Consider the following 16618-nt stretch of genomic DNA (forward strand, 5'->3'; position numbering starts at 1 on the left):
AGTCCGAATCCCAAATCTGTCGCGACAGTAAACGCGCGTGCGGCTTGGATATTTTAAACATTTTAACGCTAATGCTAATTTTTTCTGACTGCAGTTTTGTGTCTCTCAGTAATAGCCCAGAGAGTGTCACTGCGTGTGTACCTGTGCGACTTCCAGCTAATTGAAGTTCCATTCGCTGGCGTAATTGTCTGTGACAGGTGAGAATGGTCAGCAATCTACGGATGGATCTAGATTCAGTTTGATCGGATCTGATCTAATCTAGAGCACAAGTGTTAAACATAGTAATTGTAATTGAATGAGGGAAACAGATATCAGTTGGCATTCTCAATCAGATGAATTCCACGTCTCTGGATTTGCGGTTCGGCCGCAAAAAGATTCGTACACAAGTCAGCCACAGGTGGAGCAGGTGGAACGGGTGGGGCGCTGAGATGGGAATGTGTGTCTGACAGATATCAGTTCCCACTTGCTCATTTATCAGACCAACGCCACGAGCAAGCAACAGTAAGCCCCCAATGGGGGGGTTTTAAACATGGATTAGCTTAACACTTTATGATTCAAATGTTTGCCTCCTTTCTCTGTGGGTTGGGTTCATGTTGAATTAAACCAAAGTTTATGGTAGGACGAAAGTACAGCCACTTCGTTTGGCCTCTTCTGCAGTTGGGCATTTATCTGCGATGCGATCTGAGGAAGAAACTTGCATTTTTCATAGAACGCACTAGAAAGTTACTATCCATCGGTGTGCTACTTTAAAGTGAAGCAAGTATCCAGTCAGCCAAAAGTGCTGATGGCATTTCGTGGGTGCAGATGCCTTCACCCCGATACGGGGAGATTTCCAAGCGGAGCCAAGTCACGGCATGCCAAATGCCAGCCGACACGATGCATTTCACCCAAAAAGCTGCCACGAATGCAATCCATCATCAGGTCGGGCAACGGGGGCAGATACTCTTAGGAGGCTGAGATATGTATATCGAGCGATGTTTGTATCTGGATTCAATTGTTTGCTATGTACATAGCCAGCTGGATGATTGCGTCTTGTGTTCGACGTGGAGCTGGAATTCCTATCTGAGCGAGGCACATGTGTGTTTTTCCTGTTCAGTTTCTGTTTATTTTGATCCACTGACCGTGAACTTGATCGAGTGGGATTTAGATCTTCGATGAAGTGAACTTTTCAATGCGCTCTCCATCCATGTGGCTAAACAGCTGTGAATCGGTTATGAATACTCGTATTTAAATGTCGTCTGGCCCATCTTGTTCCTAAGGTTAACCAGAATTTGGACGAGCAGGAAGAGCGGGCAACAATCTCGACTCTTAAGTCGAGCAATCTGTAACACAACACCAAAGGGCAGGCAAAGAGTATCTTAGTATCCATTAATCCCATAAATTTGGCTAGTTTTTCCTCTTTGTTCGACACAAACACGCAATCAGCGGGCTGTTCGGTTCGGTCCGGTCCAGTTCCGGCACTTGCCTTGCCCTCCCCCTGGCAAACAGGCAGACACACACACAGCCACAAACACACACACATCTTACGAAGGTGAGTGAGTAAGTGAATGAGCGTGTCATGGTGGCTACTGGTCTTGTCCAGGTGATGTCATATCCATGTCTCTCGGTGGGGATGGGACTAGACAAAGATAGACGATCTTTGTGGGGTCGGCAGGGGGGTCATTGGACAAGCCGTGAAGCGCGTTAAACGCCCAGCTTCTCGCAAGTTAAACCTCCTAACTATTTCCTACACAAAACGTTAAACATATTTTGTTAAGGAAGCCGCAGCCTTTTGCCATACGTTCGATTGTTGTGTGGCGCTGCTCAGGTTACCTAATTTGCATTAACATAATTCCCAAAGATTTTACGACTCTTCTCCCACTCCCACTCCCCCACCTAACCACCTAAATTTTGATCAAATTGAACAATAGCTTGGTATCATTTACATAATCAGCTTGCCACAGAAAGCGAGCATTAAGCGATCAATGAGAAGCCATTCGCATTGAGTGACCACTGTGCCGGGGAACGTGACGTTGTCATTAGGCACAGACACAGACACAGACAGAGGCACAGGCGCAGCGCCATTTAAATGGATTGTGTTCTCTGATACTCAATATGCGGCAATTAAAATGTAAATTGCATCACAAGCAGCTTACACACCGTCCTCAGACAGTCGTCACCCACCGCCAGCACCCGCGGTGACTGCTCCGTCATCGTTTTGAAATATGGCTCATACGCACTGTTAACTGAGATTTCTCGGCATTTAAGGTTATTCGCGACGATTGAATACGAGTGTGAGGGTAGTGGATAAATATGTTAAGTGCACATTTAGTTATTTGCAATTGACACACGCTCATGGAGTCGCGGCGAACAAACTTTGCATATTTTCGTGATTGATTCAAAATTATTATTGCGATCAAATTATTATTATCGCGACAACGACTGTCCATAACACACCTATGCAATCAACTCTGACCTTTCTCTGACTGATGGAATGCGCTGTGTTCGGAGCGAAACACGATCTTCTTTGGATGCATTCAAAGTTGATTTATTGAATTCCATTGAATCAGAGCCAGTCCAATCTCCGGCTCGGCTCGGCTCGGCTCAATGGCGCTAAATGGCAACTGCACTTAACCATTGGGCGGCTGTCAGCGCTGTTGACAAATGACGTCACCACTGATTAGCCGAACCGATCGATCCGCTCCATTGCCAGTGCGAATCCCAGTGACGTCACATTAAACTTGGCACTCGCTGTTTGCCCGCTCTGTGTGCTTTTCTCACTCTGCCGGATTGGGCATTGTTCCGCCATTTGTGGCACATTAGCAGTTCACACCTCACCGAGCGGTAAAGTGGCGCCCTAGCACTAGGGCGACTCTGTTGTCACTTTAATTATGCATCGAATGCTAATTGAACTTGCAGCAGGTGAAACACCCAGTCGGTCAAATAGATCGATCGATCGATAGTTAGTTCGAGCGAAGCCATAAAAGTTCATGAATGAATGGTCAAATGGGGTGGGGGGACTTGTTTGTCCGTCACTTTGGCTGTCAGCCCGATAAGAGAGACAAGCGCAAAGGCTAGCCATGGGATAGATACATAAATACGAACAACTTTCCGCTCAAGTACTCAACCCTCTCATGTAAATATTGTTTGAGCAAATATTCGCCCCGCAATTTGGGCGCTCGGAACAATTAATTTATGATGACATATCAGCCATTCACATGACACAAACATTTCTGGCTAACTGCGCAAAATAATGGAATAAAAATGAACTAAGGAACAATTGCGGCGACATTGTCGAGCTCTGCCCAAGCTCAGTCCCAGCCCAGTCCCAAAGAGGTGGTACTCATTGGGGGCGCGTCATATCTATATCCGAGCATGTATCTGAATAGCATCGGAATGAATCAACTGTATATGTTTTTCCTCTAATTCGGTGGGCAATACACAATACACATTAACGCCGATGAGCGAATGCCTTGTCATGTTGTGCAGACGTTGACACGGACTACGAGTGTCACTGACATTGGATGAGGCCGCAACAAAATCGTATTCGCGAAACCAACAAACAGTCACAGTCACAGACACAGACACTGGCACAGACACATTTGTATCTATCGCACGCCAAATGATTCGCATTTGGCATTGACAATGACTTTCAGCCCGAAATGATCCCACAACAAATATTCAAGCAATTGTTTCTTTTCCCTCTGTGTCTTGGTAGAGGTAGAGGCTTCAATGGGTAGCCTTTTGCTCCTAGCTAGTTTTTAGCGGGGAATCACATACGATCTGGGGCCATCAACTTAGCTTTCACACATGGAAAGCCTTTCTAAATTTAAATATAATTGCCTGCCAAAAAGTAAAAGTACTTTGTTCTGGCAAACAGATGATATTTGCCCATTGTAAAGCAATAAAAACACGAATGAATTTTCAACAATGCTGAGCCCAAAATAAATCACCTTTCGCTGTGGCCCATAATTTTGCTACCTTTTTCGGTTGATGGGCGTACAGAGGAAAGTGCCAAGAAATAGTTCGTCATGCGAATCACAGACAAAATCAGAAATTCAGAACCAAAGCCCGCTATTTATAAGTTCCCGAACGGCTGACACCAACGCCGCGCCGGCTGTACGTCTGGAGTACAGACAAGTGCTTGTATAACATTCAGATCTAGACTCAGATTCCGATTCAGCTGTAAGTTCGAATGTCTCACAACTAAGTAGGCGAAGCGAGAGCCAGGCCTGGCCGGGGGGCATGGCGGCTCGGCTGCCTAGATGGGAGATACCAGACTTGTCCCACTGGCCCGGTCGATGCCCAAGAGACCGTAGGCGTTTAAATATGGGGCAAACCGTATCGAAACCATTTACTCTGCTCTGAATATAATTAAAGTATTTGTCACTACAATAAGCACATGCACTACAATTAATAATGAATACAGCTCTGCAGAGGTTATATAGCTGGGATTGTATAATCCCAAAACTATTATCGAGCGATTGATACAAAGTCAGGCCCACTTAATGGGCTCTTTCTGTGTTTATTTCTGTTCTCTTTGCTGCAACAGTTTAGGAGCGACTTTTATGCGGGAGGCATTTAACTTGAGTGCTACCACAGCGACAAAGGCGAAAATTAAATACGCAAACAAGACGCCAACCATAAACAAAGGGCCCCCAAACAACCACATACATAAATCAACAGCAAGAAAATCCCATAAAAACTCGACTACTCAGCAGAACAGAATGGAGCAGAGCGCCGAACGGAACAGGCGGCTAGCAAGCAACTCGTGAGGGAACTCTGCTGCTAACAATTCCCAAACAGTTATAGCAGCGAGCAATTCAGGAATGACTTGGCGCGCGTTGTTTAGGTGCGAGAAATGAGGATTGGGTCAGGTCTCGCAATACTATGCTTGAGGGCCTTGTTCTCCCAACAGATATGTTACGACTTGTGGAACAGCCTTGAAAACATCTGATCTCGCTTTCTTCTTATATAATGCATATTTTTAACTGGAATTCTGAGTGTGTGGATTCACCTTTTTGTCTTGATGAATGGTGATTGATTGATGGATTGACAAGCCAAGCCGCCTAATTTGGTGGCTCTTGACTCAGTCGCAGTCGGAGCCCTCTGTCTTGCCTGTCTGTCAAGTCTTATAATTACTGCGCTAGCTGCACACATGCCGAAAATTACAGCCACTAATTCCCGCGAGGGCGTTCGAGTGCAATGTTTGAGTACAGGTAAACCTGTCGAGGTGGGGTAGCAGCAACCTGCAACGCCAATGCTGGCACGACGACGACTGCCGCTAAATATAGTCGATTACACATTGCCCCTATTCCGATCCAATCCCCATGCCCATGCCCCTTAAGCGCCAAGAATTGTTTTCAATGAGCGAATTATTAATTATCAACAATACGCAGAGGCAGAGGCAGAGGCAGAGCCAGAGCAGAGCCACTGCCAAAGAAAAACAATTTCAATTTGTGTATCTTCGTTTGCCATCGCATTGGGAAGGGGGCTGGAGAAGAATGAATATACGTAAGCAACAGCCAAAATATCTAAATATCCAAATATCCATTGGCACTGGCTTTATTTGGCTTACAATTTTTAATAAACATATTATGGCATAAACAGGGAAATGTTTTTCTGCCAAATAAATAAGTATTACGTCTGATTGTTCAAGCGATGCGCAAATGAGTGGACCCAGGCGATCCCAGCACGTGTGTCTTCTATTGCCAAGTGCCACCTGGGGAGAGACACTAAAATTCCATGGGGTTAGTTCTGTCCTCGAAATACTTAACTAATATAAATATAAATTCGTTTCTGCCTAGCCTATTGCTAATTGGGGATTCACCATTATATTACTATGCGCAAGACCTCATATGGATGACTAAGTGTTTCGCGTTCAGGGCTACAACCAATCAAGTGCCGGCCAGCATATTCCAAATTTCTAGCTAAATGAGCCGTGAGAATATGGGGCCCTGCTGCTTGGTTCGCCGCCCGATTGTCAGAAGTGTACATAAATATCCTTCAGCCGTGAATATTCCATAGCCAATGGCCAAGACCATTAAACAATGACGTGGGCGGAAAGTGTTTGCTAACGTTTTAAAATTAGCAGCTGGAATAAGCTGATAAAAATAGACTAATTACCCGATCGGCTAATCTATGCGATTAGTTGATACGAGTCTAGGGGTATAAAATCAGATTCAGGGTATAATTTACAGTCTTCGCTTGTACGAGTAGTAAATTGTAACTGGAGACAATAGAAATGGAAATAAATTAACCATCGGATGGGGTGTGGTGGCGCCTGGATAGGAAAAGTGAGGTGGGTCTGCGGCTGTAGCTGCGGCGGGCTACACCCGGAACAGAAACAGAAACAGAAACCGAAACTGATCAATAAATTGGCTCTCAAGCAGCCGGCAATAATAAACCAATTGTCAAACTGTCAAATTCCAAGCACTTTGTCTGCACTCGCATAAATAAATAAAAGCTGAGAGCGAATCGGCAAGTCTCGCGCGCATTCAATATGCCCGACACCTCTGTCGTCTTTTGATATTAAAATTAATATAATAATTCGCTTTCAATGTCAGACAATCGTACAAAAACTTCGAGTGTTTCAATTGCATAAAGCCAAAACAGAAAGAAGAGACGAACCCCCTTGCACTTGAAGCCCGAAGCAATTGAAGTGTAATTGAAACGAATCGACAATTTGAAATATTAAACACAAATATGCCAAAAAAAATATGTCTTTTATTGCTCGCTGACCCGCTCCGCCACCCTTGTCCATGGGAGCGCTTTCTTGTCTTGTTTGTGGCTGCCGACACGACACTCACAAAATTGTCCAAATTACAGTGTGAAATTAATTCAATTGGGTTTGTGGTCGTCACACTTCCAGTTAGTCAGTCAGTCAGTCAGGCAGACAGACGCCAGTCACTCTGAGAGTGACGAGCCAATTCGATTTCGTCATAACCTGACCAGCATCAAGCACATCCCCAAATTTTGGATGCGAATATAGCGTGCCAAATGGAAGAGCCTCAACCTTGAAAACATATTGATTCAATGCCCAACCATAGTTCGCGTTTTTCTGCACCCGCAAGATCCCAAACGGCAGTGAAATTGGGACGCGAGAAATATTTCGCATACCTAGACGAAATTTCCGTGTAATTGTGAAATGTGGAATTCTCAAGAAAAATGCCGAAAAGTGCATCCAATCAATAAGCCCAAGGTTACCAATTTAGCCAGTAGACGCGGAGATGGAGACCCTGACAATCAAGGAGAAGAGTGCAATTGGTTATTGTTTATAATTCAACAAGTTCAAAATTCCCATTGGCATTGGCGTTTAAACAAAGACAAAAGCCCGTTAAAAGAATCAAGAAAATAAATAAACTTTTTTAATGAACGAAGAATGTGAAAATCTACAGGAGACATTGCCTCGGAAAATCTTAATGAATTTCACCAATTTGCTTACCATGCAATTCATTTGATTCGGAAAGGAGCGATATTAATTTTTGGAAAATATTGTGGGACCAACGAAACCCGATAAAACGAAAATATGCTGAAGGTTTACTAATTCAAAGATGACTATTCGATGACGCGGAATTGATTGATATTCCATTCGCAACTTTATAGACAATAAACTGGCATTCATTGGGGTGTCTTGCGGTTTATGCGAAAACTTTCCAAGTTCCCCAAATAGCTCCTCTCTGCCACCCTCACACACCCAGACCGCCATCACTTATCAGCAGGGCGTGTGACGAAACAATGAATCTGTCCCCAAATTGAACAATGTAAAATCGGTCGATAACATCTGTGATAAGGAAGTTACATACTCGTACATACACGACTAGGTTGCGGTCGGCATTGCTTTGGGGCTGTACTTGAACTACTTTCGTGTGCCAAGTGTCCCTCCCCTGCCTGATGGGGCTGGGTCTTGGTCTTGGTCTTCCGCATTGGATGATTGGATGTGAGTTGGAGTGGTCGATTCATAAGCATATCGGCGCATGACTTAAGCACTTTGGTATGCCAGTGTGTACTGCCAGAATACCAATAAAACGCTTTTGGCCAGAGCACACATAATGCTAATCGTGGAGTCAATTAAACAGTGGCATAATTATGTATAAATATCCGCTAATTGATTGGCCAGTTAATGTCAGGCATAGGCGATGATAAGCCAGGCATCTCATTCACTTCATCGAATGACGTCTTAATGACTTTATTGAGCGACGAACTCATGGAATAGATTGTCATCAGCGTGTCACGTTCGATTGAATTGCAATCCCAGGTCTCGTCACATCGTGTCAACAATCACTCACACATACGAGCATCCATTAGTCACTTAATTTCAGTGGAATTTAAATAATCTCACTAGCTGCACCTCCCCTTTAATGTCCTATCTCATCGGTCTTAGTGGAAAAACTAAGTAATCTATTTCGGAATAATTAATCAGATAAGACACAAATGTAGCATGGAGAAAGGGGAATTACTTGACTTTTTCGCTTTCGAGGCATTTATTCCCATTTGTGTATGTGGTTTCCATCAATCTCTCCATGGCTGGCTGGCATTAGGCCTTTGTCCGCATTCGGCCAGAGATCGTAATTCGGCTGGGGCCGGCCTGCACTGACGGACAGAAATCGCTCGTAAAATCCAAGTTTAATGTCATGCAAATCATGTTTCGAGGCGACAGAGCGACTTAATGTCGTCTGATGGATTTATTTCACACATTGTAGTCCGATTTGTTTCCCATTCAGAGCTGGAGGCTTTGCTTTTTAATTATATCCGCTAATGTTTTGGCCTATTTCTTGTAGGGCTTGTTTATTCAGCCGACTCTGGATTAACGACATGATTCACTTCGTCTTCTCCATAATTTTCAATATTTAAAGCAAATAATTTGCGATTATGACTCACGGTCAAGCGGGGAGGTGGCACTTGGGAATGTTACTTCCTGTTAGCATTTGGAATTCTTTGGTGAAACTCGGATTCTCCGGCGATTCATTCACCGTATTCACATTCATTGAGACACTCCGAGGGGCTCATCGGTAAACAAATAGCTACTGACGGCATTGCCGGTGTCGTATCGCTTTCAGCGATAGCCGCCCCAATGGATAATCCCCAGACGACGAGAAAACTCTGTTAACTGCAGGGAACTGAGTTGTACTGGGGGCGTCTGAAATTTGCAATTGCGAATCGCTGGATGATTGTTATGCGAAAAGCAGAAGCAGCCCATCGGTGTCAAGTGAATTGGCAGACAGATTAGCGATGATCACATCCTCAGCAAATGGAATGATATCTTTGGATATTAGTTTGCAAATCTGAGCAGATAGCTCTAAGTGATTGACAGTATCGAATCGATGAGGGTGTATCAATTTCAAACCAACTGACAAATTCGAATTAATTCGATTTATTTGTTGACGGCCTTGAACCCGAATTGGGTCCAATTATCACAAGTCTTATCAATTTCGCTACTAGATAACAGCAAGCCAAACAGAAACAACTGCGCACAAAAATTCGCTCAGGAATTTGCACATACTTTTGGCTCTTAATGATCTCTGACCTTATAGGTGGGTTGCTTGCCATATCATATCCGTGCCCAGCGAGAGGAATACTAAGCACACACACCCACACACGCCACAGAGTAACAGTAACATAGGCCACTGTCTCTCCCTCGCTCACTCTCTCTCTCTCTCTCTCTGCTTTCATGGTGCCGACAGTTGCCAAATTCGGGAAAACATTTTGCCCCCCAAAATACCTTGACGCGGTCCCTGTTAACTTAACGGTAACAGCACGCTCTCACTCGCTCTGACTCTCTCTTGCTGCTTCTGTTTGAGGCCATCTCTCTCACAGCCTCCACCCACGCTGAGCCCCAAAGTGCATTGAAACGAGGTGAGGCCCTCGCAGCTAGTTGCATTAAGCTTTTTGGTGTGTAAACGCGATCGTCGGCGAATGCCTCACCTTGTATCTATACAGCTTGCGCAAGACCAGGCACTCGAGCGCTGCGCAGCGCTGTCGGCAGCAACAATAACAGAAGCAGCAGCTACGTTTGGTGGTGGCCAATAATTCTAACTGAAATCAGTCAGCAGCGAGCCGCGATCGGAGTCAGAACAACGCGATAAGGAAATACGAACTATACCCAAAACAGTTACGATTTTTCGGATCCCCAAAGTGTGCGAGTTTCATTTCAATTGTGCAGAGTTTTCAAAATAATGTTAGTATGAGTACGGATAAAGAACTCAAGTTTGTTTGCCAAAAGCAAAACAAAAACCGCTGTGCCAAGCCTAATTCGGAATCAGATATGCAGGAAATTGAGCACAACAGTCAATATTTGTGAGCCCACCAGGGGATAAAAATGATATAAGAAGAGGTTCTCGACTGCTTTCCACCGAAGACGAAACTTACTGTGAATTATTATCTTTACGGTGCTTTGTTTGACCAGCCAGAGTTTTGGCAAATATTTTGGCCATCAACGAACCTTTCGTTTCTAATTAAAGATCCATTTCGTCAGAGATCCCACTGCGACAATTCAATTCTTGGCTATTCACGCCAACTTTATGGCCAATTGGCAATTAATTATCAACTCAAACTTTCAGATTAATTATCACTAAATTAAAAACGGGTTCAGCATTAGCGAACCCCGAAAAATAATACCACCATCAAAAAGACGGACTGGAACAATAACCATGGGGGGTGTTGTGGGGATGTAGAGGAGAGACAAAATGTTTGAGCACCTTCGATACCCATGATTCAGCCGCTATTTATACCCGAATCGCTTTAATTGAATAGACCTGATGGCACTCAATAAAATTGCTGACATCTCAGCTTTCAGCCAGGCTATGGCTATCCGCAGCAAACCCACCACCGTCAACAGGCGAAACAGGAAAATCTATTTGCAATTTGCATTTATTTATGAAACTCGGTTTCGGATTCGTCTTCGAGTTCTGTTCTGTTGCTGCTGCTGTTTCTGTTCTTCGGATAAACAAGTTTAATGTGTTCTTCGTCTGCCCGAATCCCAGAATTATCACCAACGAAAAATACAAAGTATAAAAGAGGCGCTTCCAAGGCAAATTCTTACTTTGGATTTTTCGATTGAGTGTACGCAAAATTAAAATACAAAACAAACATACATATTAAAAACAAAATCGCTTTTTAACAATGCCGTTGGACTTGTACAAACCAGCTGACGTCATAGCGAAGATAACTGTTTGGAGTTCATTCTACGCTTTGCACGTCCCCCCAGTGAACGGCCTGATGAGCGGGAATAAATCCCACAAAGAGGATTTCGCTCTCCACAAAAAAAACATACATGTATATGCAGATATGTAGATAAATTGATTAAACAAGTTTCCAGTTTTTCTCATTTGCCTAATTTCCGATTTTTGCCGTTGCACGGGTCGTATGCGTTATACATCAGCGGAATTTCAGGTATTCCGAGTGGCGATGATAGCAACTGAGATTAAGATCGGGGCTGCTAATTGCTGGCAAATTGCAGACCCCTTATCAAGATTCGTATGCAAAATGTGCGATAAGATATACTGACGGTGTTCCCTGTGCCATTCGCTTCATTTTAGCTGTGAAAGTCTACTGCCCCAGGACTCAGACATGACTGTCAAGTGCGCCCAGGTAGTGGGCCTGCTGGCCCTGCTGCTGGGTCTGGCCCAAGCCTTTGACCACACATTGAAGCTGGACTATCCGGGTCCCTACTGCGCAGTGCGCAACACATGCTGCAAGGATCGGCACGACGGCTGCTCGCTGCCCATCTCGAGTAAGTTCTTCATGTATGTTATCTTTCCCTCCCGGTCAGCTAAACATTCGCCTTGCCCACAGCCACCCTGTGTTACTGTGATGAGTTCTGCGACCGAGACGACGCCGGCGACTGCTGCCCCGATTATCGCTCCTTCTGCTTTGGGGAGGCGGACCCCTTGGTCACCTGCCTGCACAACGGCGTCTATTTCAGCAAATACAACAGCACGAGGGACAACTGCAACGAGTGCCGTTGTCTAGATGGCGGCCGGGTGCAGTGCGACCAGGATCTCTGCCTGACCGACGAGTCGATCATCCACAGCATCAACACGATCCATCACCTGGGTTGGTCCGCCCGCAAGTACGACGAGTGGTGGGGCCACAAGTACAGCGAGGGTCTGCGCCTGCGCCTGGGTACCAAGGAGCCTACCTACCGCGTCAAGGCCATGAGCAGGCTGACAAATCCCACCGAGGGCCTACCCTCCGCGTTCAATGCAGTCGAGAAGTGGTCCAGCTACATCTCGGAGGTGCCCGACCAGGGCTGGTGCGGCTCCTCTTGGGTGCTGTCCACCACATCGGTGGCCAGCGACCGCTTCGCCATTCAAAGCAAAGGCAAGGAGGCTGTCCAGCTCTCCGCCCAGAACATCCTGTCCTGCACGCGCCGCCAGCAAGGCTGCGAGGGCGGCCACCTGGACGCCGCTTGGCGCTATCTGCACAAGAAGGGAGTCGTGGACGAGAGCTGCTATCCCTACACCCAGCACCGCGATACCTGCAAGATCCGCCACAACAGCCGCTCGCTGAAGGCCAACGGCTGCCGCCCCTCGGCAAATGTGGATCGGGACAGCTTCTACACGGTGGGCCCCGCCTACACCCTGAACCGCGAGTCTGACATCATGGCGGAGATCTACCACTCTGGCCCCGTCCAGGCCACCATGCGTGTATACAGGGACTTCTTCTCATACTCAAGCGGAGTCTACCGTCAGACGGCTGCCAACCGAGGCGCTCCCACTGGCTTCCACTCGGTGAAGCTGGTCGGCTGGGGTGAGGAGCACAACGGCGACAAGTATTGGGTGAGTGTCCCTACATGATCCTTCATAGCTTACCCTTATGACTGATATAATTTCGTTCACCAGATCGCTGCCAACTCCTGGGGTCCCTGGTGGGGTGAGCGGGGATACTTCCGCATCCTGCGCGGCTCCAATGAGTCCGGCATCGAGGATTACGTGCTGGCTTCCTGGCCTTACGTCTACAACTACTACAACGTGAAGTCGGCATAGACGTCGCCTCCCACGAGTAATCTCGAGCTATGCAGAAATGAAAACAAATTTATCTCATGCTTCAAAAATTTTCCATTGCTATGGCACTCAAAGTGAATTAGGCGCTTCTGTATTTGTAAAGTTTATGCTAGAACCTAGTTACTAAAATGATTAGCTTTAAGATGCGCGAACGCACAAGTTAACTGCCCAACCACCGCCACGCCCCGTTCCCGTTCACGAACCCAGCCCTAACCACTTGTTCCCTCACCCACTAAACAGGACTCGAAGATGGGTAAGGGGCGTCCATATGCAACACGAAACTGCCACATTAACCAGTCAACACCACGTCCAATCCATACCCTGATACTGCCACATCAAGAACAAGAACGTACCCCTGCCCCTGCCGCCGAGCAGCGCATGTGATTGAAGGACGATTTGATCAGCGAGAGTGTCTGTAGGATACTAGCGAGCCCACCACGCCCATCATGTATTGTAAATGGAAGCTAAGTTAACTGATCGACGACCCTATGGAATATGTTCGGCTTATATATTTGTAATAAACGAATTACTTTACATGTTTACCGCCGCGGAGTTTTGATTCATACTGAGTGCTGAGTGCTGAGTTTTCCCATCCCATCCACGCACATTTCAGCGAAGAACATTTGTATCTTAGCTTTATTTTGTAATACATATTTATACGTATCGTGGACCAGTGCGGTCATCGTATGTGTCTTGTATAATCATTTCACTTTCTTTCTGCTTTGTTTAACAATATTTTCACATTTTTTTGTTGGGGGTTAAATAGAATAGAGTAAAATTCTCTGGGGGGTTATTTATTAATGCTTACGCACTGAATAAATCAGGAGAATAATCAAGAATGTTTTCACTTTTCACTTTGCACTTACGATTACAATCGAAATTAAATTGACACAAACAAAAGTCGAAGGCCCACAACTTTCCTAACCATGGAATAATTCAATTAATTTCTCACACTTTCAATTTGGATACAAGTACGCTTCCGGGGATAGTATTTGTATCTGGTGCAAAAATAGGGCTGGTTGAACGCTCTGCCTATGCTCCTGCTCCTGGATGCTTGCGGATCGGGTGGGTTAGTTTAGGGTGATGCCGGCAAAGGATACCTCTAGGGCGGCATCGCTAGACTCCATGCGACTGCGCAGATGCGCCAGCGTGTTCTTGTAGTGGCTCTCGATCTGTTTGGTTTCCTCGCTGGGCTCCAGGTTGGGCAGCTCCTCATTCACCTTGGCAATTAGCTGCAAGATAAATATTTATTTAAGACACCTGCGGAACTGCTTTTCTTGTGCGAACTAATCACCTGATTCAGCATTGCGACTGTGATGAGCGAGTTGCCGCGCTCGAAGTAGAAGAGATAATGATTCAGCAGCTCCACGTACAGCTGCACCTGTACTCCCGTGTCAAGGCATTGTGAAGCAATCCGAGCGCCCTTTTTCAGGCAGTCCAGAGTGCGCTTCTCGTCCCGCATCTCCTCGCCGTTTTGCCTAGCGATGCAACATGAAAGGTTATCAACCATTTCGGAGAAAGGAACATCAAAGCGCTACTTACTTTCCGCTCCAGAAGAGAGCTGCACAGGCAACCACACCGCGGCACTGATCCGGCTTCTTTAGCAGCTTGGACGCCGCCAGAGCACAATTGGTGCGGAGGGGTTCGGCGTTTTCCTCGCTGAAGCAGGACATCTGCTCAAACGTGGACATGATGAGCGTTATGGCAGCTAGCTGAGCCTTCGAATCGGATATTTCATCTTCGTAGAGGGAGAATGCCTGCGTCATGAACTCGTAGGCCACAGTCTCGTGGTTCGTGTAGCGGATCTCTCCAATGACCAGAGCACCCTGCAGATATAGACGCAGCGCCAGATCGGCCAGGTCCACCTTGGCCAAGGCGCTGATGGTGCTGTGGCAGTACTGCACGATCTTCTGGCACTTTTTGTCCCAGTTCTCATCCTGCTCGGCGATCGCCTTGTACTTGAAGGCCAGCTGGTAGGCGGCGAATACGAGCGGAGGCAGGACATGCTTGAGCCGCTGACCGCCACCATTCCCTAGATGCTTGCGCGCTGTTTGCAGCATTTTGTATTGCATATCCGGCTCGTCAGAACGCATCAGGTGAATGAAGCTGAAGCACGAATAACCCATTAAAAAAAAAGGGAATATAAACCAAATTGCTTGATCTACTTACCGCGCCACGACTCCCTGCTCTTCCGCAAACTCTTCGGCATCTGTGCTGCTGGCGCCAGCTGCCGCCAAAGTGTCCTTATTCGCCTCATCATCCTTGATCAGAGGCGTAATAATGGTCAGCAAGCTGTCTGCCTGATCGGCCGTCGGCACCTGCGTCTCGTTTTCTAGAATGTTCATTACCAGATACAGGGCCAGCGACTTGCGTGAAGTGTAGTCGAACTTTTCCAGCAGGGGACAAAAGTTGTGCAGCTGTATGATGGTCAGGGCATTATTGTAGAAGTCAATGCAGATGCGCAGGAGCCGGGACAGTTCCTGGTTCACTGACAAAAGGTGAGAAATGCTGCCAAAAAGGGATAGTGAGATTAGCTCAGGCTCATTTTTCATGTGCTTAATTCCTTACTTGTTCATGTTCATTCGTTGCAGTATTTGTGCGGTTGTGCCCAGCACCTTGTCCACGTAGTCGATGCGATCCGGATACACTTTCTGGGCCAAACTGAGCAGAGCAACCTGCAGCGAAATGGTGTCCTCGAGAGGCATGTCCATGCGCATCTGCACAATGTTGGCCACCTGCACGCTGAATACCTCGAACAGCTCCACCTCGGCGGGAATGATGGCATCGATGCCATTGCCGCTTGTCTACGGCAAAAGGAATGTTAGTTAATGTCAGCATTTGGGGCAACGATAAAGCATATTACCTTGCCACTCCGCTGGTTGTAGGCAGCCAGACGCTCAATCAGCGAAATAATAATGTTCTTGACGTTCACACCCGTCTCCAGCTGGGCACAGGACTTGAGGAATGGGTCCAGTGTCTGCAGATGGAACTCATCGGGAAACACTTGGATGATGCACTCCATGAGATACTCCTGGGCAATGGCATCCCGACAGCTAACCACCTGCTCCAAGATTCCCGGTAGAATGAGCCGCTGGTACGTCTCCAGGGTTGCCGACTCCAGCTGCGATAATCGCACCAGGTTGGTGCCCACCAGTATCTTGAGCTCCTCGCGCTCCTTCTCCCGCCTGGTCTTCTCGCTTGAGTGCCCCTGGTGTTGCATGCGCACCCACAATTTGTTCATCTCGGCGAAGTTCGTCAGCACAAAGTCAATGGCATCGTAGACATTGCCCTCGTGCTCGTTCTCAGGGACCATCACATCGGGCAGAATGTTGCGGGTGCACTGCAGCAAATAATTGCGAAGGAACAGCCCCCTCAGGGGGTGCTGCACTCCGCGGCACATCTCCACCAGGTCCTTGAGGATGCTGCGCTTCAGTGTGGAGTCGTTCTTTATGTACACAATGCCCACTGTGATCAGCAAATACAGCCGCGGCACTATGGTCTGCGAGTACTGGACCAGCTCATACAGTTCCGTCTTTTTGTCATTCTTCTCGCTAAGATACAGCTCCAGATGGCACAGCTCATTGGTGACGGCCATATCTGGGGAAGAGCGCGAGTTGTAGTAATGAAGCTTGCAT

The 16618-nt window shown here is 46.7% G+C and overlaps 2 protein-coding genes across 5 annotated transcripts in view; one reads left to right on the forward strand and one right to left on the reverse strand.

Annotated features, from left to right (window-relative positions):
• LOC117578661 (tubulointerstitial nephritis antigen-like) overlaps window positions 1–16618 on the forward strand; it is a 27500-nt gene continuing 10882 nt past the window's right edge. The window contains exons 1-4 of one of the 3 annotated variants that reach the window (XM_034264285.1): window positions 1–197; window positions 11517–11710; window positions 11773–12758; window positions 12822–13525. In XM_034264285.1, the coding sequence (XP_034120176.1) occupies window positions 11548–11710; window positions 11773–12758; window positions 12822–12965 (1293 nt within the window). In that variant the 5' untranslated portion in view covers window positions 1–197; window positions 11517–11547 and the 3' untranslated portion in view covers window positions 12966–13525. Of the gene's footprint in view, window positions 198–10010; window positions 10157–11516; window positions 11711–11772; window positions 12759–12821; window positions 13526–16618 lie in introns of those variants that run through there. The other 2 variants (XM_034264284.1, XM_034264283.1) reach the window with 2 other exon arrangements.
• LOC117578659 (vacuolar protein sorting-associated protein 35) overlaps window positions 13602–16618 on the reverse strand; it is a 3957-nt gene continuing 940 nt past the window's right edge. For both annotated transcript variants that reach the window (XM_034264282.1, XM_034264279.1), the window contains exons 3-8: window positions 15847–16580; window positions 15552–15787; window positions 15153–15491; window positions 14526–15089; window positions 14278–14461; window positions 13602–14215 (exon numbers count right to left, since the gene is read on the reverse strand). In XM_034264282.1, the coding sequence (XP_034120173.1) occupies window positions 14054–14215; window positions 14278–14461; window positions 14526–15089; window positions 15153–15491; window positions 15552–15787; window positions 15847–16580 (2219 nt within the window). In that variant the 3' untranslated portion in view covers window positions 13602–14053. The remainder of the gene's footprint in view (window positions 14216–14277; window positions 14462–14525; window positions 15090–15152; window positions 15492–15551; window positions 15788–15846; window positions 16581–16618) is intronic.

Source organism: Drosophila guanche, unplaced genomic scaffold (assembly GCF_900245975.1).
Source record: "Drosophila guanche unplaced genomic scaffold, DGUA_6, whole genome shotgun sequence".
Lineage (NCBI taxonomy): Eukaryota > Metazoa > Arthropoda > Insecta > Diptera > Drosophilidae > Drosophila > Drosophila guanche.